Source organism: Monomorium pharaonis, chromosome 5 (genome assembly GCF_013373865.1).
Source record: "Monomorium pharaonis isolate MP-MQ-018 chromosome 5, ASM1337386v2, whole genome shotgun sequence".
Taxonomy (NCBI): domain Eukaryota; kingdom Metazoa; phylum Arthropoda; class Insecta; order Hymenoptera; family Formicidae; genus Monomorium; species Monomorium pharaonis.
Genome location: NC_050471.1, coordinates 28148861 through 28173450, shown reverse-complemented (window position 1 = coordinate 28173450; position 24590 = coordinate 28148861). Strand labels below are relative to the sequence as shown.

Genomic DNA, 24590 nt, shown 5'->3' with positions numbered 1-24590 from the left:
AACTAAAACGATCCTTGAAACGATTCTCGAAAAAAAAAGAGACGAGATACTTATCTCTATTGCTGTCTCATGGGGAGCTTTTCAACGATTGGCTGTCAATTATCGTGACGATCTTGTACCTGAAGGAAAAGGAGTTCCTTTTACGGCCGAAGCATTTTTGTGCATCGTAATATGTATGTATATACATTTATTGACCCTTAGACAAATTTTTATTTTAATTTGTAGGATATAAGTTTCAACAAAAGTATCAATTCTGTACATTAAAAATAATTAGGTGAAATTATTATTTAAAATAGACAACGCGTGAAAAAGTACGTAATATCAAAATTTAAAATGTTTTAAGTATTTTATTAATAAATTATAATTAAGAATCACAAACAAAATATATTTTTGATATTTGATAAAAACGTTTGAAAAACATTTAGGATTCATTTACAATGTGGTTTTTATTTCCTGCTTTTTGTCTTCTTACCTATTGTCCATTTGCTTCTTTGTGTCTTATTGAAATTGGAGAGATAAAAGTTAATGAACTTCAAAAGAGGCAAAAAACGCATAACAAAAGATATGATAGTCAACAAGATGTTTTATTGATAAAATAATATGTAAAAAAGTAAAAAGTAAAAAACAAGGAAGCTAACAGCACATTCTAAATTGGTTCTTATATTTTAAATTAAAAAAATAATGATATTACATAGCATAAAACTTTTTTTTCAACTTCGCCAAATTACAGACCGTTCTCGTAGATTTTAAGGATCAGATTCTTGTTTATTTTTGAAGTTGCCAACACTAAAGATTTCTTTAAAGGTTTATTATAAAAACTTCTTTTTTAATGCTTTTTTTAGGATAGAACAAAAGGAAAAGATTTCTTTTATTATTTTCCTCTATATATAATTCAAAATAAACATTCAGGCTCGGCTCGGCATTCTGCTCTAGAGTGGATTCTCTTCTTCAGCCTTTTCAAAGTTTATTGTATAATTTTTAGGCAGCCTGGGAAGTAATACGAATTCTCTCTAAAAATTTAAATTAAACTTATGTGAGTAGAATATAAATAATTCAAATAATACAAATAATATAAATTGAAGTAACTCTTCATTAACTAAAAAGAAAATAAAAAGATAAACTATTAAATTGACACCTCTGATTTTGGCGGAATTTTGACACGAACGGTTGTAGTGTTAAGCCACCGTGCGGAACTTGATTCGGTATTTTGTCCGAAATTCTTTTCACAAATTTTCTCGTTGCAATTGGCCGCGATAATGCCCAACTTCTTTTTCAGCTGCGCCCAATTGCAGATTCCGTCCTCGCAGCCTTCGAGGGTCACAGGACTCTCGTTTAGATAGAAGGAGACTTTGAAGGGAGTGTTCCTCGAATTGCATCTAACATAAAAATATTCATATATATATATATATATAATTATTATTAAGTTAAGCTTTATTTACTAAAAGAAAGTAACTTTGTTTAAGGAATAATAATGAGCTACTTCTTTGCTTTTTAATTTCCTTTGGATTTCCATGCGATATCGTAATATTGTGTATGTTTCAGCGATCGTTACCTGTGGAAGACCGCCGCAAAATTCGCGGCAGACGGCACCAACTGGGAGACCTTCCAACTTCTATAACTCGTGTCTCGGAAGTTCGCGGCCGTAGGTGGCACGGAGTCCCTGCCGATTCCCATCGCGGTAAGGAACAGCGATATCATTTGAAAGTCGGCGAAGTAGAACACACCGCTCGGTTCGTCGTCGTATATCTCGAGTTTTCTACAAGATTTTAATTAGGAGAAGACAAAAGAGGATAACCAAGAGTGGAAAGTACTCGAGAACCCATCGCAGACGAAGGCTTCCGCTTACGTAAAATGTTCGAACATGTCCCGGACGAGATGACATCCCAGCTTGCCGTTGATCTTTTCTCCCGGACCGACGTCGTAGTAAGAAAAGAGATCGTCCTGATACTCGTAGGTCCGCATTTGGTCGTTGGTGAACACGTCGCACCAGGGCGACGGTTTTTCCGGGCACACGGCCCTCTCGAAGCGACACACGTCGTAAAGTTGAGCGACACTCTCTGTAATCATTGTACTACACTGAGAAAGAAGTATTGTTGACTCGACAAAATTTTTCAGCTTGAATTCAAATTTTGTCAGTTCAAGACATTTATACATTTAACTTAAATGCATAAATGTCGATTTATATATATAATTCATTAAATTATATAAATAACTTGAATAGACAAAATTTAATTTAGTTGAAAAATTTAGTCAAATTAACATTTTTTTTGTACAATAAGATTCGATAACTAGCAGCGATTGATTACTTTAACACTGTAAGGCCCATTTTTACCAACGTAGATTAATTTTAATCTCGGATTTAACTAACTCTTTACCTCTTTCTAATTTTTGGAACTAGAATGAGATAATAAGTGAATTAAACCGAGATTAAACTTAATCTACGTTAAAAGCGGGCCTAAGACTTCAAACTTCAAAGTTTAATCTTGGAATTTGAACTGCCCAGGCTCGTCACACTGGAGTAAGAAGTACCCTATGCGTAGTAATCATTTTTCGCAAATTTTTATGTTAACGATTCTAATTACTTAAAAATAAAAAAATCCTTATTTAATTCGTGTTTATCTGTCTTACTCTGATTCTGAAGTATCGATTTTTAAAAAAGTTGAAAAATATACTTTTTTCAGTCCAGAGATATACGTGACAAAGCGTTGCAGGATTTCACTCAATATATTATATAAGAATAGAATTTTTTCGAGAACTGTTGCATCTTTTTCATTAACATTCAACGTTGATTGCTTAAAGTTTTTTTGTGAAAAAGAAATACTTCTCTTGCAACCGATGATTTTGGAAAACTGATACCAGTCGCCGAGTGATTATTTACCTTGTTTGATCGGATCTGGAAGAGACAAATAACGACTAACGTCGTCCACAACTTTCGCCATTTCCGGGCCATTAACAAACTTCGCCACTTGCTCGTTGAAGACACTGTACCATGACTCGCAAGTGTCGTACAGCTATTTTGAATAATTAATATGAGAGACCTACAGCGCGCTTCAGTTTAATATTCACGATGCAATTTTAAGCATCGTAATAGGAAGAAAAAAAAGATTAATAATTAATTGAAAGCGTATATGTATATTCCTGATCGACTGAACGTTATACAACGCATAAGATAGTAGAGCTTTACATTCGTTGATTACCAGAATTTCAATGAAAGATGTGGCTGTTGATTTATTACCTTCAACAAAGTGTCATTAACGACCGGCACAACCCTAAAATTGAGCACATTACCCTCCGCTCCTTCGAAAAGCTTTGTTATGATTTCTTGTTCTACGTTCATTGATTCGAACTAAAAAAAAAAAAGAAAGAATATAGAATATAGTGGCAAATCGATAAAAAGGTGTGTTTATTCTTCCACACAATATTCTTACATCAGCAAATGAAAGAAGGATGATTGACATTTGATAACTTTATTGAACAAACCTGTATCACGGAAATTGGAAGTAACTTTTCGTGTTCTAATGGTCACAAAATCGTTAATTATTTTATCAAAATTTATTGATACCTTACGTTATTTTATTTTTAATTAAAAGAGTTCCGATAATTGATTACTTTCTACACCTTGCCTTAGCAATAATCCTAAATAATTTTCTATTAATTTCAATTTACATACTAAAATTTCTTTCTCATGAAATTATTGTTACCAAAAGTTAAACATATTTTTGATGCTATTTCCAAGTTCGAATATGATTCAAGTAAAGAGGAATTGTAAATTAATTGTAAAAAGTTTTATAATAATCAGAAACTGATTTTTTATGTATTAGAAAAAGTATTGCATGCTATTTGAGACTAAGAATCTCAGACCTGCCATTTTCTGATCTTTCAATCAGTTTACATAAAGCAAATGCCTGATTCGCCACACCTTAGTGCTGGTTTTGCTTTCTTTATCTAAGTTGCTTGAAATTTCCAATCGCTCGCGTATAATAATCGATCACTATTTCACTTGCCGTATATTAAGAAAGTATATACCTTCCGATTTATTACCTTCGAATTGTTGTTATTTGGTATTAACCTGAGGTCAACATCGAAGGCTCCCTTTGCGAAAGTTAACATGCTAGCGGTCGTACTTTGTGCAGCCGTCGATCTGAACTGCAGCATAAACGTTAGGAAAAAAAAAATTTAATTTATATTACAAATATATAACCCAGCAAACATAGCAGCAACATTGCGGCAATGTTATAACATTGTAGCAACATCACAGCAATATTACAACATGTTCTGTGTTTGCTGGGAACATATCATTGTAATTGATTTATGGAAGAATTTATTAATTTTAACCCGTTAACATGTTAAAAAATCAAACCTCCACCTTGAAACTCTTAGTCACATTCTCGAAGAAGAGTGTCGGCAATTTCGCTCTGATTCTCTGACCGAGCGCAAGCATATCCTTTTCACCCTGCCTCGTTAAATACTTTTCTTTCCTTTTCCTTCCGAAAGCGGGACAGGTATCCCAATTTTTCGGAACCTTTGCGTACAGAGGTATGCCTACCGGAAACAGTCCATTAAGAATTACAAAGATAAGTACGAAACGATCCACCATCTTCCAACTGTCTGAATTCAGATGCCTTAGAAGTTCTCTCTCGCTTACAATTGTTGGTCATTCGTCCGTATACTTTCTTCACGATGTTTTGAAAGTGGGGGCGCGATCTCTCCGCTATGCCCACGATCGTTTTCATCATTGTCTCGCTCGGATATTCCGTCCCGTGTCTGGTCAACATCCATATCTGCATCGGTTTGCAGTCTAAAACAATTAATTTTGTTTAATAGAAAATTATTTAGCGAGAAAATTTAAGCTCTCTTTTTATGGTACGAATATTTTACTTGTTAGAGTCATGCTTCCTGCGGTACTGTTGTCATAAATGTAAGAATACGGTGTCTCGATGCCGGTGTAAGGATAAACATTCCTGTAATTGGAGTGACAGGGCTCGGATACAGGAGTGCCCTGCAGCACCGCATTTTTCATCAGCCACAAGGAAATGAACAAGCACAATCTCCTCCACATCCCGCTAATCCTTGCTCTCTACTGTTTTAGGTGAGAAAAGAAGATCTAAATGACAGAAATTATATTTTGTTACTTGAAATGCGAAGCGATAGAGCTAATTCTTGGTACACAATTTAAAAAAAGAATCTTTTTTAAAAAGAAGAAAAAAACGTTATATTAATGTATTAATAATTATTTTTAAAAAAAGAATTCCAAGTAGAAATATATAATGCGATAGTTGACGTTTTTGAACGGAGCGTTAGCTTAAAAATATTATTTGCCTACACAGTTGAAAAATTTCGAAAATTTAACGTAGCCTGTTTCAAACGAGTAACACTTAATACTTAAATTTTTAATATATTAAATTAATTTAACATAAGATGAATATCTAAGAAAGTACATAAACATTCTGTAACAAATTTACACGAAAAATTTCAACACTTTGATAACAAATTGTAAAAAGATATATTGTTAATAAAATTAACATTTATAATACGTTGACACATAAGTACGTTCTATTCACTTATCTTTAAAAATTTTGTGTTTCAAAATATCTACATTATTTTTATGTTATTTGTTTATTCTTCCATAAATTGTGCTACTTTAACACTAATAAGAAATCTTGAACATTAATTTAAAACAAAATATTCAAAATAATATAATCTTTATAAGACTTTACGCAAATGTCTGTTGTTTTACGTATGATAAATGGTTATTACGCGTAATCAGAAAACTATAAATTCTATGAAGACGATACTTCACCATCTATTTAAATTTGAATTTGTCCTCCCTGTAGGGAAACTCGTACTTTGTTATTCTGAAATATGTTTACGGACGTTGTCTGTAAACACCGAACTTGAACTATACTGAGCGAAAAGTAAGAGTTCTTCGAAAGAAAAGAATGTTTATCTCCTTCGCTGTCTTACAGGAAGCTTAAGATTGTTTCCACGGTTTGACTGGTTTTTTCTATTACCGTAATCACGATAATAATTTTGTACGTGGAAGAGAAGGATTCTTTTTCTATTATAACAACCAAGGAATTTTTATGAGTCATTGCGATATACTTAATGACGCTTAGAATATTTATAAATTCTTTGTAATATTTAAAAACTTAAATAAAAGACATCAATCACGTGCATTTTGGATAATTGAATAAAATTATTATTTAAAATAAAAATTTTGGTTGGCAATATCAAAGTTACTATTTATTTATTTTTAATTAAATAATTCTTCTTTATTAATGTTTTATTTATTTAAAATTTAAAACTTTGCTTCTCAACGTTTTCAGATAATTTGTAAACGAAAGGGAAGACTTGACTCTGTGTCTACTTAATTGTCTACTTTGCTCTCTTAAAAATTATCAAGGTAACGTTTTCTAGATAATTTTAGAAAGCACTTCAGTCTCTTTTACGGAATGTTAGCGATCCAGCGGTAATCTCGGAATAGCTTTCGTATCTTTTGGTAATATGTAGTTCAAGAGCAATTTTCATATACTTCAGGATTATAAGGCTTACCTTTAATCGTAGCGTCGTGAATATGAGCTCGCTTATCCGCTTTCTGTACTCGATGTAACTTTCGTGAATATAATATGCGCAAAATGAGAAGACTTTTGAGTGTAAATTTTTATTTTATTTATTAGAGTCATTTGGTTGATCTTTAGTGAGACATGATTTGTTCTCTATAGTTTTGTGAAGTGAGAATGCATTATTTTTATAGAATTTAAATAAAAAACTCTAACAATTTAAAATTATGTCATTCTGTCTAACATAAGCACAGCAAGATCAGTCCGATAGGATTTTGTGCAGTTGTTGAATTAATAATTTTTAAACAACGCCGACTATTGTTTCTCGCAAAGATAAACCTTAGGTTAAAGGAGATTAAAACAATGTAATAAATAATTCATTTCTTGCTTACATTTAATATTAGATTTCTTTTTATTTAATTCGATTTAACACTAGCTTTTTTCAGTACTTTTACATACTGTACAGTATCGAATATTAAAAACGTATAAATATGTGACAAAATTAATTACAATGATAAAAATAATATCAAAATATTTCTTTTTTTTTTTATTAATCAAAAATGAGAAACGAAAATTACGAAAGCACCTTTTTCGATTCTAGTGGCATTCTACGTATTCAATCTTGTAGCGGTAGGAGATGAAAAATAGTAATGGAATGATAGCGTATCCTGTTAAAAAAATGAAATTGTAGGCCATCATCTAGACAAATTTTTTCCGCTCTACAATTATACGCAATTTCACTCAGCTTCTTCTTCCACTGCGCCCAATCACAAACTTCGTTTTCACAGCCTTGCAAAGTTAAAGGATTCTCGTTCAGATATCATCGCATCTAAAATAAAAGCATTTATTAAGATATACGATTATATATAATAGAATATATTAAAATTATTCTCAAAAAGAATAAGAAAAGAGCAAAAACTGTTAGACTTGTGGAGACTGAGATTTTATTTAAACACACAAAACAGTTTGTGTTAATTTATTAATCTCTGAAATGCTCTAATTTGCTTTGCACAAACTCGACTTTTTTTTTTTAATTTGCTATTAATAATTGACAATTAATTAATTAAATAATTAATTAATTGTTGATAATTTATAATTTAACGTTTGAAAACTGTTACTCAAAGAGTGATTACTTACTTCTGGCCTCGCAAACGGATGGCATGTTTTTAACAAACTTAGTAACGTTGTTTCGGAGCTAATGTTAAAAGGCATCTTTTATAAAGGACAACATGCTGGCAAAGGTGGGTTGCGTGGCCAATAATCTAAACTGGAAACATAGATATCAGGATAACAAAAGGATTTAATTAATTAATTAATTACGCTAAAAAAAGAATGTAATTACCTTAATTTAATTATAATTTATAGTAATTTTCGGTGCTGTACATTAATAATTGCTTTAATCATGCAAAGCATAGTTACTAATTATTATTACTTGTAAATAGCAAAAAAATATTTAAAAAGTAATGCCATCACATTTGTTACAATTGTGATTGCATTTACTACATAAAAATATTTTGTTATTTCCATTATTCCATATATTCATAGAAAAGAAAGGAAGAACAAAGGAAAGTAATTTTTAAGTGAAATGTAATATACTATCGAAGCGTTATCCTTTTCTAAATATCATTCGCCCGTGATTTAGGCAAGTAATATTTTGAGGCTAATGCTCCGTCTAAGAAACGTAGACTAATACAATAGATCTTTTACTTAAAAATCATTTTTGAAATAATGCGAATTAAATAAAAATTATTTTAAGCTTATGTGATTCACAATTGGATCCGTCACTTTATTCCGCGTAATCGCAAATAGAAAAATTTTACGAGAGCAAAACTTTACCTATTTGTGTGATAAACTTTTTTTCGTAACCGAGATTTTATTGAAAAACGCAGGAAACACAGGCTTGCAGCAAGTGTTACTCGTAATAGATACCAAATACGCTGCACTGAGCGTGAAAAGTGCGACCCTCGTAAGAAAAGGCAGAATATTTATCTCTTTCGCTGTCCCATAGAAAGCTAAGGGTTGTTTCTACCGATTGGCTGGCTTTCTCGATTATCATGACCGTGACGATAATCTTGTGCCTGCAAAAGAAAGAATTTCTTTGAAACGACCAAGAAATTTTGCGTAAATCCCCTTTTTTACCCTTATCAACAAATTATTATTTACAAATTTTTTGTAACAGTTTGAAATTAAAAAAAATGTCTATTTTGTATATGACATAACTAGATAAAATTTTTAAAATAATAACCGGTTGATAATAAGAATAAGTGAATTAACGATTATTGATTACTTTATTGTAAGTTAAATAATTAATTTATTAACAACATATTTTGTTCTAATATGCTACATAATCATATGATTTTGATTAATACAATAAAAAAAAACTCAGATATAGAATAAATAATTTTTATAAAGAAAATATTTTAACAAAATCTTTAAATGCCTAAAGAGAAAGCAGTTTTGAAATAAAAAATATTAAAAACTAAATTACATTTTGTGTGTGAAGAAAATTCGAATGAAATAGCAATTAAACAACGATTATGTTTAATTTAAATAAAAATTCATATTGCTTATATCTTTTTATGTTCATGTCTTTTTCAAATCTTCAATTTTTCTAATAATTCTTGCAGAAAAAAGCTATCGTTACATTTGCGGAAAAGAATTTCTTCTCTTCTCCGAAAAAAGAAACCATTTTCTCAAATCATCGGAGACCCATCACGCACCTATCGAAGTTTAATTTCTTCACGCGCCGTCGTATCTCCGCCGCGATGTCGCCGCACAATTTCACGGCCTCCGCATCGTCGTACATGATCTCGTCCAGACGATTGTTCATCACCGATCTCACGATCTTGTCCACCAGATCGATCTTGAACGAATTCTGTGGTTCCATGCGATAAGTGTTTTGATACTTCGGTACCTGCGACAAACGTCATGATATTTGCAACAACAACTTTGAGAGCATTCTGCTCGTCCTTTTTTTTTAAATCTAAATTCTTAAAACATTTCAAAAATTAATTAATTTTAAATTTGTTAAAATACTGTTTTTAAATTAAAATCTTGGCATTTTAATCCACGTGAATTCCGATGTTGTAAAGTGATTTGGAACTTCGATCGGTGCTTTTTACCTCATTGTCGTCGGGATTTTTTTCACTTGCTTCAAATTGAAGCGGCATAATGTTGATTTTCGTTCGACAACGATAAATCGATCAGTATAGAAGCCTTCAGTAATTCAACAATTATTTTTCGCTCTAATGCAAGAGCTTGCCTGGTTTATTAATCCTTACTAGTACTCACGTATCCAAGGTAAACGACAATCAGTTACTTAGAAACGCCGCGAGGATCGATCGATGGAAGCAAGAATTATTTGTAGAAATAAAATACTATATACATAAAATAAAATATTTAAGAAAAAAAATTTAACACAGGTTGAGGAGATAAAGTTAAATCACATTTCTGTAGAACTGATTTAAAGAATACAGGAAACTGTAAAAATGTATAATAATTTAATCGAAATTAATCGAGTGTTCTAAAAAGCTTAAAATTTTTAAAAGATTAAAATTTATATGAAAATTTGTCTACTTTACAAAAAATATATTCTTTTGAAAAATGTAGAATTTATATAAAAATTATTTTTATACGTATTACTTTTTTCTCTTCTCTCTCTGCGCGTGAATGAATAATTGTGCTTTATTGTGCAGGAATACAGTGCTATATCATAAACAGACGTACTTAATAATCATCACTTTATTTAATATATATTATACATTGTATTTAATATTTATAATATTTCCACCAGCAATTTTCTCGATCGCGAGCCTCGGAAAAAACGCCGCGTCTCGGTTATCGTTTAACAATTCTTTCTATTATACATCTCAAATACGAACCTTTAAAACACTCCCCTTGCCGTTGCAAAAGCGATAATCAATTTTTGTTAACTTCCGTAAAATGCACGTTAAACAACATCGCCATGCCAATGTCGAGGAAATATAAGCTTGCTTCGAAAAACGATTTGCGGACAAGACGTGTGGAAAGGGGAATCTCTTCTCGGGATTCTTTTAAAACCTTTGAAGATTTACAGACACTTATCCGAAAAAACTCTTACAAAGTTACATTCGTTTCGGGAAATATTCCCGAAGACACAAACACGAAAATACATATTTGAAACGCGAGGCGCCTTCTTCTTTGATTATAAGTATGAGCCACTTTTTGATCTTTATGTCCGTGCGGTGAAAATACGCTCTCTAAAATATATACTGGTATTACATTTATCGATACGTCAATTCCATTCTCAAATCCTATGGTGACACGGTAAGTACCGGTCGTCAATACCTTCCAAATTTCAACGTGCAAAATCACAAGAGTAGGACAATTTTCGACAGATCGAACAATTATTAAACTAAGGTATCACTATATAAGTTTCAGAAACAATACACATATGTACATATATTCATTATTTATAATTATAAACATCTGTAAGCCTTGTATCTTTCTCTCCTCTACGTTACATAAATAAATATTTATAACCCCTTGTAACTATTTGTTAACTAAAACAACATTGGTCAAATTAGACATCAAGCAAATTACTTGTTAGTTTGAAGTAACTAAAATCTGCAACAGATCAAACGTCAACTCGCGATTGCGATTGCGTTTACGCGGTACGAGCAGTATAGTTGACGATTGTGCAACAAACAATTGTTACGTAAACCCTTGCGTTTGTGAAAAGACGGTGAAAAGCGAATGCGACTTTAATATCCACCCTCTCGGCTCGCATTCAGCAATTGTTTCTGCAGAAACGGCGACGGACGCGTCTCTGTGAGGTAGGCGTCTAAAACTGTTCGCGTCTCTCTCTCGTTGGCTCCACGAACCGGAAGTTCTCGACGGATCGTTCACGAGCGAGCGAAATGCGAAATCCTCAACCAAAAAGCGAAGACCCGACGAAACTCTAAGACAGCATCTCCACCTCCGCCTGGATGTTCTGGCGCGCCTGTTCCTCCAGCTTGTCGCGGAACTCCACGGTCGCGAAGATGTTCGGGATCTGCAGGAAGTTCTGCAACACCTGGAACGTGTGTACAAACAGAAATATAGTAAAGGGGTTTGTACTTTTTTTCAGAAATTTTTACAAATTTAATGTATGAAAAACTCTTAAAAAGGTAATTATGAGATATTATAAGAATTTTTTTTATTATAACCAACTTAAATTATTTGTGTTCGGCTTCGTATCTGTTTTTAGATAGAATTTTTAGGAAGAGGGAAAATTTAACGCATCACTCTTGCATTTCTCTTCAAGGATTATTAGAATGTAAATGTTTTCTTTTCCCAAATTTTGGATAGTCTTTATATCTTTTGGTCATCTCGTAGTTAAAATTTATTGAGAAATTGTCACTCTCCTTCTCTGCCATTTACATTTCAAAGTTGAACGGGGTGCCCTACCTTCAACCGTAGCGCCGTGTACATGGGCTCGCTGAGGAAAGAGTACTCCCCGCGTATTCGCTCCCTGTACTCGGCGTAACTTTCGGGAGGGGAGCCGAGCACCGCCATGTCCAGATCCAGGAAGTAGTGAGCGTCCTCGCTGCCGAAGGCACCACCCACCTTGTGCGCGTCGGTGCTGTGAGTCGCCGCTACTTTGAGCAGAGCGCAGGTTTCCTCTCTGAGCTCCGCGTCCTGAAAGATTACATTACTTTCGTGAACTTCGGTATTCGTTTTCTTTATTTGACTAAAATGCTAAAGCTGTATTATTAACATTATTTTTTCTTCTTATTTTTTTTAGTATTTCGATTTCTTTTTTAAATAAAATCTATATATGTGAGATTAAAGTGTAATTAGATGTGAAAAGTTTGACAAATGGCACTCGCCGAGGATCAAAACGTGTATGAATTATTAATTATCAGAAACCCAGGACGGTTTACTCACCGACGGAATTTCGGCCTCGTCGGCAAAAGCATTGAAGTGCTCGAGATTCTTGTCCTCGCTGAAGACCAAGGCTTTAGGATCATACTCGAAACTGTAACGGAAATATTTTCGAATCAGCTGTCGCCGACAAGAGCAATAATATAATATACAATTCACTTTAATAAAAACATGGATGGAGAGGCAAACAATATCGCCACAAGATCGTTGTTGCCGCTTACTTTTGAAAGAATATGGCGAGTAGGACGGCTCGCGGATTTTTGAGATTGCTTTTGATTTCGTAGTAGTGATGCAGCTTGTCCCTGACCGAGTCCAGATTGTGATACGTGCGTTTCTCCTCCGAGTAGACCTCCTGCAGGCGCGTGAACCAGGAGTCGCAGACCGCGGCGTCCAGGCCCTCCGTAGCTTCCTTCCAACTGTCCTCCAACGATGTCATTGTCGCTGAAATTGTTCGACACATTCAATTCGCGAATGTTTCACAATCGTAAAAAAAAAAAAAATAATAAATTGTCGTTCAGACTCAAAACTGACCAAATTTTACTGATTTTTAAAGTCATATAACTGTTACATAATTGTAAGTTATAAGTCATTTAACAGTTATATTGTCAAGTAAGAAATTATAAGTAAGAGTTTATTTAATTATTTAAATAACAGTTATACACTGAAAAAAAATTCTTGATAAACCTGTGAAATAATGATATTGTTGAAATATCTGATTGTTTAAACAAATGTTGTAATAATAACAAAATTATAATAATATTAACAAAACATTTGGTAATAATTATAAATATTTCATATCATTCATTTGTTATAATTACTTTACGTTTAGTTGAAACTATTTCACTAAGGTTTGGGTAATTTGGACCAAGACTGGATTATTATAACCAAATCTTTTTTTCAGTGTATAATTTTTAATTGGCGTTTGCTGAGTAAAATTAAAAAAAAAAATTTATTTTATCGAGAAACGCGCACGTTCATAGTGAAGCATTGGCATACAGAATTAGCTTGAAGCTAATTTAAAAATACAATTGTATGATCATTTTTGTACTTAACAATTCAACAAAGAATTGTTTCAAGAGGTGAATACGTGGAAGCTCAGTTCGCAGCTGTGCGGAGCTTAATGTCGGAACATAATGCAAATTATTAAGAACTTTAATGCGTTCTACTCTAACAATCATCAGAATATAACTTTACGAGGTGTAACGCAAAAAGAACGACCTTGCCGAAGTCTAAAAGCACACAGCTGGGAGATACGATTATTTAAAAATAATTTTGTTGGACCATCGGGACAATCATACAGGACACTCAGGCTGTTTGCTGAAGTGTCAACACTTCTCTTGCAGCGATGTTCGCACGTCCTACACAATTCTATCGATGGTCCAACAAAATTATCTTCAAATAGTTGCTTTAGCTTGTGTAGAAACTTCGGTAAAACCTTCCCGTTCTTCCCGTGCAGGCGAAGCTCGCGAATCCGAGATGGAAACCTGAAGACATCCGGAAGCATATACGACAAACGGCCGTCGAAAAGGACGGCAAGCGCGACTCCCGTGTGTACATGTGTGAACCTTAAATCCTAATACTCACTCTTGATTTCCGACGAGCGGACGAAAGTCGCGTGGGGCAGGAGGGAATCTTTCGGGGAATTACCGAGGATGCATGATCCACGGGCGAAACTCGCCTCGCGCACTGAACTGAGCCCCGCAGCTCAACGCGGGGCAACGTTACGTGTGTGGCGCCGCGTTGGTCGACAAAACAGCCCTCTCCGCCTCCACTTATTGATCGGCGGCGAACTTATTGCACGAGCCTCTCCGCCACGCACAGGGTGGCCGCGATGGAAATCGGTCGTCGCGTGCGGAAATCACGTTTCCATCCGTGCGGATTTCCTGCCTTCATTTCGCGCTAACGTGACGTTCTACGTCAAGCCGCCCTCAATTTTTAAGAGAAGACGCGCGGTTTCAATGTTGCCGTGCAACTGTTGAATTTTTATAAACGTCCATTTGCATTTCTAAAATATTTATTGTATTTTGCTTGTTGTAAAATTTGCTTCAATTTTATTTTATAATTTTAGTATGTAAATTAATATTTAGTAAAATTTAATAAAAAGGTTCACTGGATTTTTATTATAATTATAGTATTACATATAGCATTATATATATATATATATATATATATATATATATATATATATATATATAGTGTTATATATATTTTACTATAATTGTACTATAAGTTTTACTAAAATTTAATAAAACTCTTCAAAGTCCACGATTGCCATGATTTTGAAGATAAATTCGAAGAGAAATTCTCTTCCTCCGTAAATGTTATTAATATTGCAATGAAATAAAGTTAGCATTGGTTTTTTTACTTAACAAATTTAAAGAAATCTTCATCGAACAATTGGTACGTGAAATATTCTCCAATATACTCGAATCGTTCTAAAAAGAACAAGAAATAATAGAAATTCAAAAATTCAATTTTGAAATCTCTCACGAAGAAACGAGAGTCGATCTCGCTAATCGATTGCGAGAGAGTCGAACTTCGATGCCGCTCGATAGTCTCGATAGCCGGCTAACCCGGCAATTCTGCCTGTCGGAGCTATGGAAGTATGTCCGAACGCAATTTGTTGTTTTTCGCGTTGCTGGCCGCACCGATTTCCATCGCTCTCTTCCTACACGGTTTCTTCCCCGTTGCCCATCATGCCGATACGTTCGCCTCGCAATCGGACGTCCCAGAGCACGTCGGTAACCTGAGGTATTGAGTTAACCTTATTTTTCTTCCCTAGAAATTGATCGATCTATCATTAATTAGCGATTAATTACTGATAACTATATATTAATTGCTCACATTATTGTTACATTAGCAGTGCTTGTTACAAATAATTAATACGGGGCTAAATTGGCCAATTCCTATAGGAGCTGTAAAGGAACAATTTATCTACCTAATTAATCTACCTAATTAATTTTGTTAACGCTGTTAATAAACAATGAATGTAAATTAAAATTCAAATGTAATTTAAAGGCTGTGAGTCATGCAAGATACTTATTCCTGCTGTTATAAATTCAAACTATGTTTACATGGCTCAAACGTTTTTTGACCTTCTTTAAACCATCCTTAGTACCGAATGTAAATTTACAGAAAAAAAGACAGAAGTGATTGTGCTTAATAAATATTTGCTGTATTATATTTAACAAATACTTGATGATAATTTGAATACATTGTAAATTTAATTATATACTATTTTGCCTTAGATAAAAATTAAATAAGCTAAACAGAAATTACAGTTAATTAAAAGAAACTGATATTAGTATTTATATCAATACTTTTAACTTTTAAGGATATAATTTTATTTATAAATGCAATATTAGTGAAATTTGGCAGATAAAAATTTTGTTATAATCGATATATCTCTAAAGTTATGATAGTATATAATTTTATTTTAGTTAATATTAACATTAATAATTTGTTCATCAACATAAATTAAAAAATATATATTCAAGTTAAATATTAGACTTGTTACAATATCTTTTTAAAAATAATTATAAACACATTTATATTTATCAATATGTTAATACTATAATGCCAAATATTTATGCTTGCAGTGTGAAGAAGGATGTGTTGTATAGGCCGATGGTAACCAAACTGATAATCATGGTGATTGACGGACTGAGATGGGATTTTGTCGCAGATTCAATGGAAAAAGCCACCATGCCATTGACAAGTAATCTACTGGCAAACTCCTCTGGATGCTTGTTGCGGGCTAAACTGCAGCCACCAACCGTAACCATGCCCAGAATAAAAGTAATTAATAAAATCGCAGTAATTTCACTAGCAATTATCTGAAAGATAATTGCTCCTTGCTGAAAAGAAACTAGTTTTGTAGGAATCTTTATTTATTAGGCGATGATGACTGGTACGGTGCCAAATTTTATAGATGTAATACTGAACTTTGGGAGCAAATCTCTGCAAAGCGACAGTCTGTTACATCAGTTGAAGCGGCATGGACATAGACTGGTATTTTACGGAGACGACACTTGGCTCTCTCTGTTTCCTTACATGTTTGATCGCCACGATGGCACTACGTCGTTCTTTGTTACAGATTTTACAGAGGTAATTAATATGTTATGTGATAAGATATATTGCTCATTTACTACAATGATACTAAAAATGAAAATTAAAAAAACTTTACAATTTCAATGTTTTTAAATTATCAAAATTTTGAAATAATACTTTTAAAAGTTTTGCAATTTTAGTGTAATAATTTAATCTATTGATTAGAAAAATAAAAATATCCTTTATTATTAATTTTTCACTTAGTGTGTATTTTTCATTTTAGAATTCTTGTTTTCTTATTCTTGCAAACCGTTTAAAAATAATAATTTTGAGTTACACATTGTTCTAATAAACAAATGGTACAATGAAGGTTGCATTCGCTTTTGTGCTCACAGAGACACAGAGTTTGAAACATTATTTCCCTCTTGTTGTTTATCAAATGTTAAACAAGGACAAGTGATGTTTACAAGCACTATGAGCGCCAAAGCGAAGACTAACATATTGTTTTATGTATATTTTATTCTTATGATAAGATTATTGTTAAAACGTTAAAAGACTAATATAATTGTTAAATTTTTAACAGGTAGATAACAATGTGACTCGACACATACGAGATGAGTTGAATCATGATGATTGGACTGTGATGATTCTCCATTATCTTGGATTGGATCACATCGGTCACGTCGAAGGTCCGTTTGGTGCTTCAATTAAACCTAAATTACGCGAAATGGATGAGATTGTCGCTCAAATAGCCCAAAAAGTACAGAATTGGGTCAGTATTTAAAAAATTACTTTTATTTCTATAATGTTTTCAAAATGTGTACATATATATGATAAGAATAGTTTATATATTAGTGCACAACATATAAGAGAGAAACAAAATAATGTGAACATCTAGGAAATATATATTTTTGTTATTAATAAAAAATTAATTCACTATTTTGTCTAGAACATAATAAGGTTTCTCTGCTCATTTACTTGCGTATTTTTTTTTTAGAACAACGATGGAGTATCCACGCTCCTCGTCGTCTGCGGCGATCACGGGATGAAGGATTCGGGCGGCCACGGCGGCTCGACGCCGCAGGAGACGACTGTGCCGTTTGTCACGATAGGAGGAACTCGCTGCTTGCATCAGGAGGACGGTGAACCGATCGAGATTGAACAACTCGACGTCGCGGCGACGTTGTCGGCCGCCCTCGGATTACCTATTCCTTCTACAAACCTCGGTTCCATATTCCTGGACAGTATTTACAATCTCGACGATGCTAAGCGACTCTTTCTTTTCCATTACAACTCAAGACAGGTGTTTGAGGATCGTTTCCGGAAACTCACCCATCATCAATGGCAAATTGAGTGTAAGCATTTGACTTGATTAAGAATTAATCGCGAAATATTCAGATAAAAGTATCAAAAAGAAAAAAAAGTCTGTACTCATGCACGGAAAGAATAATTCTACTGAAATATAGATCTGAAAATAATTATGTTTGACCAAAATATATACATTGAAAATTTATATATTGCACGTTTAAGCTAGTTATCTTAGAATGTCAACTTTTTGCAGCAATATTATAATACTTGAACGTCCTACATTATTATTCTGGTGATCATAAAATTATTTTCTGATTTGTGTCAAGCTTTTTAAATACTGTGAAATTATTCTTTTCGTGTAGATATGTAAAAAGTCAACTTGCATCAAATCGATGATGCAAAAATTTGTAATATAAATTCTCAAGAAACTTATGGAAAATGTAATTTAAAAGCGTGAAAGGAAATGTTCGCGACAATATTATATTATACGTAGCTTCAAAAATTTATGGGAATTATTTTACTTATTCTACACAGGTATACCAAAAAGTAAAATCGACGAATTGATCAAGGATTTCAATCACTATATTAAGTATCACAATAAGGACGCAAACCAGCTATATGTTATTTCTTTATTTGCATGCATATTTTATCGTAATAATCGATATCTCGTGGATTGAGCTATCTATCGGGCGCGTCTCCGGGTGGCGGATAGGAGGACGGCCAGACGGCGACCTGTCGTCTGGTTAGCGGCAGTTACAGCCTCTTCCGAGATGGAACGAGGTAAAGCTGCCGCCGCGGACCAGCTTCCCAAGCCAAGTTGTAACGCAAATCGTGATGAGGGCTGCGTGGCACTGGGGGTGCAGTGCCGTTAACGATGCCTCCGGGGAACCGGGCGACACTCCGGCAGTAATGTAGCCTTACCCATGCATGCGGGGCTCTGCGTGGGCGGACGGTACCTACCCTAGCTGCTCGTGGGATTCAGAATGGAAATATCTAATATTACATGCAAAAATAAACAAACGAAGATTGAAACAAAGACGGAGAACTCGCGAGAGATCTCTACCATAGGTGCGGCAATGGCGACGGCAGCCACTGTTAATGTTACTGCTGGGTCCTTGGACTTGAGGAGTATTACTACAAATACACAAGGGAACAACACTACGATATTCGGGACGAATACTTTTTTCGGTTCGAAGCGGAAAAGGCGGAAAAGGAAGACCTTCAATCCTAATTTTAATTTTTTGGCGGCTTTATCGGCACCACATACAACAGCGAGTACGTACAACACCGGTGTCAAACGTCCGCAAAGTTACATCGACAGTCCCAGATTGACGAATAACCAAGTTACCAAGAAATTTAAAGTATTTGATAACAGAATCCAGGCGATTAACGACAGCTTAACGAGAGCGTTAGTGTCGACGAACAACACGCCGTTGGACATGAAACATTTGACGTTGGTCCGGGGCGCAATCTCAGCAGAGATTAACAAGATTGCCGGTGGCAACTTTGTGCCTAAATTTTATGAGTCGTACATAAAATTTGGCGCCATAGTGATTAAATGTATTGACGAGGCGTCGGTACACTGGCTGTCGACGCGGATCGGCAACATCTCACCATGGCCGAAAGCCGAGTTCAGGATAATCATGCTCGGCGAACTGCAGAAATATTTTCGTGCCCTCGTGTGGATCCCAGGTCCGCTTCAGTCCACCCAGAGCTTACTGAGGTTACTGCACATACAGAACCCGAATCTCAACACAGCGAACTGGCAGATATTTGCCGAGAATCTGGGAGCCTTTGAGGACGGAAGAAGCCTGTTACTCGGTGTACCAGATTTGGACTACAGAAAACTCCAGGCGTCTGATTTCATGGCTTACCTAGGTCTCGATCAGATCCGCTTTGTCTTCTGCGACAACTCAGCAGAGGCTGTCTAGCCTATATTTTTTTAGCTTAATCGAGAATTGAATTAATTCTTGATATACATAAAAAGCTACGATCCAAAAGCATTCTTTATGTCACATGTACTTGCTTGATATTGATAATAAATAAAAAAATTTTTTAAATATTTTTATTCATTTTTTTGTATAAGGCAAATAAAAATTGAAACATATTTATCTTTACGTATCAAAAATTAATTTAGCATTCATACATCAAATTTTCGTATCATGTGACATTTGTCCTATTTTCGTTCTGTATTTCGTTCCTTTTTCGGAAATTTTCTAGAGAAAAAGTTCAAAATGTCTGTAAAATGTCCATAAAGGCCTACGTAGAATTCTTTAAGAATTCTTTTAATTTATCCTATTAATAATAAGACGATATGTGACCCGTCATCTGAAACTATTGCTATTTAATGTTTATATAAGAATCCATTTCTAAAAACTAAAATTCTCCCCAGGCTTTGTCAAGATAGATCCTCGTTTGAAGCCTCAGAAGAAAATATTAATTGAAAACCTTTTAAAAGGATAGCACCGAATGATTAAAAACAAAGAAATTTTCTGTTAAAAGACTGTATTTCCTTTTTATTATCCTGCAATGGCAAGAAATCATTGCATCCTGCTGAAACTGTAAAGTGATAACGAGAATTGAGACAAAATACTTATACATTATTTATTTATACAACAGGATTATATTTACGTTTTCTGCAAAAAGCGTTTTTTTTTTTTGCATTTTTACCTTTTGGTATATCTGTAGAATATCGCGAATTAGCGATTATATAAAGGAAAATTCAACATTTTTCAGATATACACCGGAAGTATTTAAGTGCCGTGAACCTATACGCCGTTTGGTTGAGCATGAGCGGAATCCAGAATGGAATGGTCGAGAATATCGTCTCGTCTTATAACACCATCCTTAAGGAGATGAAGGACACTCTAATTAGCAGCATAGTCGAGTATGACTTTTTTCCAATGGCCATTGCTGTACTCTTTCTGTGTCAAGTGAGTAAAACAGATTATATAAATCGATACAATTTCTAAAAAGATTATAGATTATTTTTCTTTTTTCTATAATCTCTTTTGTTTTACAAAATTTGATAATTCTATATTTTTTTCTTTCAGATCATTTTAATCTTGTTTTCTGTGCAAAACATTGTTTGGACTACACGTAAAAAAACTACATTGTTTTTTTTGGTGCGATGTCTCTTGTGTCTAGGACTATATTATTTGTATAGTCTTGAAAGCACAATTTCTTTCTACACAATGAGTATACTTAATATGCTGTTATTTCTCTATCCTGACTTAGTCATTGGCGTTTTGTATATTAACTACGATTTTTGTGTAAACAACAGCTTATCTTTAACGAAGGTGAGAATCAATATTTATTTAATTATATATAATTTAAATTGTGTTATATTAATTATTATAACTATTGTTTCTCTTGTAGACAAATTTTTATTGTAGTATAGTTAGGAATTTTAGAATTCAAATAAGATTTATTTTAAAATAAAAATTATAGTATCTTAATATTTCTAATTGAATATTGAAGTTCACGAAAGGATCAAGAATACGTGTAGTATTCCAAATCGGCACGTTATTGCACATAGCAAGCTTCGGCGGCAGTAGTTTTATTGAAGAGGAACATCAGACATGGTACTTCCTCTGGGCCAGTACGATCACATACTTTCTCTATTGTTATTCCACAAAATTGCTCATGCACTATCGATAGTGAGTATAATTTTTTTTCCGGCATAATTCAAGTCAGATACTGAACAAGTTATTTGTTTACGAAAAGATTATTTAACTTATATAAATTTTTCAGAAATTATATTATATATTTTAACATTTCATGTATGGAAGCACAACAATTTTTATATTAATTATATATACTTTAGATATTCAGAGACATAAAATTTTGTATTTTTTTATTATTTATTGATTTTAGATTAATATGAAAAACGTGTATTAATTATAAAATCACAAATTAATTTTTATTGCAATTTATAGTTTATAGAAAAGATTAATGATAAAATTTAAATCCGATTTGAATAACCTGTTATATCACAGTTGAATCTCTTCGTTGAATCTAATAGTACAATATATAATAGCGTTCTTACAAGCATTAAGATGCGAACAGAGATGAGCTCAAGATGCAGCGATAGTAAATGTCACGTAGGACTTTGCGTTAAGCTATTGCTGATACTGATCGGACACAGAGTTCTGCGAAAGTTAAACAGTACCGGCGACAAGTGGGCCCATCTGCCCGATATAGCCCGTTGGTTGAAAGAAGATGATAGCAAAGTTGCAATGACACTCCTGCTTCTGACTGGTAAAAAATGTTTAAATGCTTTTTAAACGAAAGTATTAATTTTCTCTTAACATAAATACCGAAACACACGGATAGTTCTTAGAAACTGAATTAGTATATAATTATATATATATTTTTTGTTTTTCAGCACTCATTCTTCTAATTTGGATTGCGTATAGATACGAGAGTAAAGAATACAGACAGCAGTCGTTGTTTTTTAATCTAGCTATCGCAGCATGTATATATCTTCGCCACATGTCCAACGGTGCTGTAATAAAAATTCTATTGTATCCTCCGTCAAGGTAATTCTGTTATTTACATTTCATATACAGAGAGAAATTTTTTTCTTAGAATCTTCTCTAAAATCATATCGTGAAATATCGTATATTTCGAAGAATTTTACTATAATTTTAATGAATTTAGTAAAATTTAATCAAATTTATATTTAATTATATTTATTGGACATAATAAAATATCAAAAATTATATAAATTTCTTTGTTGCAGTGGAATATACGAGGTACGTATGTTTTGGGGGATAACAGCGCTGTTTGTGCTAAGCTATGTCCATCGAACGACATTGATAATTAAGCACGATAAACGGCGTTTCTCGAGTACGGTGCTATTCTTTATAGTGAACATTTGGGTGACGATTTCGGCAATGCTGCACCAGCCATATAATGTGATCCTCTTGCCGATGCAGATCATCGCGAGCTCGACGATCGATGCTGTATTGAGAGAAAACGATTTGCTCAATCTAGAAATTTTTGTGCATTGCTGGCTGGGCAACGTATTTTATTTCTATCAGGTAGAATCTGACTTCAAAGTTCACAACTTTTAACTTAGAATAAGAGGAACTCTGAAAGAGAATTTTATGTTTTCGATTAAATCTGTTTCTTTTAAATAATTTTTAGAAAAAACTTGACAGCATTGCTTATGTTTTTTATTTAATATTATGTAAATTTAATGCAGTCACTTTTTTTGAATTTTTGTTAGGAGCAAACTTTTATTAAGAGATATCAAAACATTCTAGAATTAACACATGTATCTCATAATATACCATTAACGTGTAAAAAAATAAATATTTGTTCGATTCCCAAAGTTTTTTCAGCGAGGGATGACACACATTTTCATTTTTATTACAATTAATTTCAAATTATAAGATTGTTATTATAAACTGACTTCTATTTTAGGGGAACTCCAATAGTCTCGCGAGTATAGACGTCGCGGTCGGATATGTCGGTCTGCGTTCCTATATGCCCTTCGTTACTGGTGTGTACTTAGTCATCAATACTTATTCCGCGCCCGTTCTAGCTTACTTTTTACTCGTTTACTACCGACAACTAAATCAGACATCCTGGTGAGTATTTCGCGAATTTTAAAATTCTTATAGTGCGATTAGAACGTTAATTAACGAAATAATTGATTTGTATTCGCAGTACGGATACTGTCATGCGCACAAGCAGGAGTTATATCGCGTGGAGGCTGCTGACAATAACCGTCTACATGATTATTGTCATCAGTCAGCGTCATCATCTGTTCGTATGGTCGGTATTCTCGCCGAAATTGTTGTACGAGGCGGCGTATTCCGTGACAATGTGCTGTAGCGTTTTATTGACGTTAACTGTGACTACGATCACCAATAAGATACTATTAAAGACTGCTACCGTTACGGGAGTTCGCGTTTCTTAAAATTTAAATAATTAAGAGTAAGCCATTGATAATACAGTACTAATTTTATTAGTCTGATGTTTCGTAAATATTTATGTACATATATCTAGAACTCAATTTATTGAGTCTTAACTCGATTTTTATTTAGGACTAATTTTAATGTAACAATCATTCAAGTTTGATTAGCCATAGAAACGACAACTGTACAGAAAAAATAGTAAATTTACAATATTTATATTATAACCTTATGAGTATGCATATATGTTTACAAAGCATTTACATAATGAAAAGTCATGAATTTAATATTATATTATTTAAATATTTATGTTAACAATCATAAATTTCTATTTACAGTTGATAATATTATTGCTTTTTAATTACCACAGCGCCCTTTTTGTATTGACGAAAATTTGTTCAGGGTTGACAGTCTTTAACAGTCTCAATGCAATCTGCAGCTATGTCTGATTATACATTGTGCAAAGATTAAGATTCCGCATATGCATATGCATATATATTATGTTATAAATAAATTGTATTTATAACAAATACAATTTATTTAAATAAAAAATATATTTTTTTAACATTTAAAAAAATTAGATTTATTAATTAATATAATGATATATAGTCTATTGTGATTATAACTATATAGTGATTATAACTATTAAATCAATAGTTATAATCAGTCTATTAAATGAATAGTTATAGTATTTGGATTCCGACAAAAAAGAGATAGAAGTCATTTCGATGACTGATAAGATAAATTTATCAATTTATAAATTTTGTATAGCATTAGATAGTATTGAGTTCAACTAATATGGTATATGAACATTCGCAGTAAATAAATGAATTTATAACAAGAG

At 33.2% G+C, this 24590-nt stretch overlaps 5 protein-coding genes across 8 annotated transcripts; 2 read left to right on the top strand and 3 right to left on the bottom strand.

The window, feature by feature from the left end:
* Positions 1-565: 565 nt before the first annotated feature.
* On the bottom strand, positions 566-5084 carry LOC105836913 (multiple inositol polyphosphate phosphatase 1). The gene is given in 10 exon segments (XM_036287531.1): positions 566-1010; positions 1136-1376; positions 1553-1756; positions 1847-2057; positions 2879-3011; positions 3236-3346; positions 4042-4146; positions 4361-4650; positions 4652-4798; positions 4879-5084. Coding segments are annotated over 10 exon segments (1704 nt in total). The 5' UTR covers positions 5060-5084; the 3' UTR covers positions 566-929.
* Positions 5085-6610: 1526 nt separating this feature from the next.
* Positions 6611-10163, bottom strand: LOC105836914 (tctex1 domain-containing protein 3). Of its 2 annotated transcripts, XR_003626545.2 has the most exons (5): positions 9683-10163; positions 9281-9474; positions 8397-8638; positions 7698-7827; positions 6611-7389 (listed from the first exon to the last, which is right to left on the bottom strand). XR_003626545.2 is itself a non-coding variant. In XM_028193463.2 (3 exons), exons 1-3 carry the CDS (start codon positions 9728-9730, stop codon positions 8473-8475), a joined length of 408 nt encoding a protein of 135 aa, XP_028049264.2. In that variant the 5' UTR covers positions 9731-10163; the 3' UTR covers positions 6611-8472. The 2 variants fall into 2 exon arrangements, 1 of the variants encoding a protein (XP_028049264.2); XM_028193463.2 differs by having other exon boundaries at positions 6611-8638.
* A 120-nt stretch (positions 10164-10283) lies between these two features.
* Positions 10284-14187, bottom strand: LOC105836919. The gene is made up of 5 exons (XM_012681287.3): positions 14049-14187; positions 12686-12905; positions 12468-12558; positions 11988-12218; positions 10284-11613 (listed from the first exon to the last, which is right to left on the bottom strand). The coding sequence occupies exons 2-5, from the start codon at positions 12898-12900 to the stop codon at positions 11500-11502; spliced, it is 651 nt and encodes a 216-aa protein (XP_012536741.1). The 5' UTR covers positions 12901-12905; positions 14049-14187; the 3' UTR covers positions 10284-11499.
* Positions 14188-15010: 823 nt separating this feature from the next.
* Positions 15011-24589, top strand: LOC105837264 (GPI ethanolamine phosphate transferase 2). Of its 3 annotated transcripts, XM_012681876.3 has the most exons (13): positions 15011-15215; positions 16064-16262; positions 16362-16571; positions 17098-17286; positions 17512-17869; positions 20559-20755; positions 20876-21121; positions 21303-21481; positions 21862-22082; positions 22210-22363; positions 22567-22867; positions 23253-23419; positions 23499-24589. In XM_012681876.3, the coding sequence occupies exons 1-13, from the start codon at positions 15070-15072 to the stop codon at positions 23749-23751; spliced, it is 2820 nt and encodes a 939-aa protein (XP_012537330.1). In that variant the 5' UTR covers positions 15011-15069; the 3' UTR covers positions 23752-24589. The 3 variants fall into 3 exon arrangements, with proteins under 3 accessions (XP_012537330.1, XP_012537331.1, XP_012537332.1); XM_012681877.2 differs by lacking the exon at positions 15011-15215 and having other exon boundaries at positions 16130-16262; positions 16345-16571; XM_012681878.2 differs by lacking the exon at positions 15011-15215 and having other exon boundaries at positions 16132-16262; positions 16396-16571.
* Positions 17890-19884, top strand: LOC105837265. The gene has a single exon (XM_012681880.3). It carries the CDS (start codon positions 18806-18808, stop codon positions 19751-19753), a length of 948 nt encoding a protein of 315 aa, XP_012537334.1. The 5' UTR covers positions 17890-18805; the 3' UTR covers positions 19754-19884.
* Position 24590: the final 1 nt, after the last annotated feature.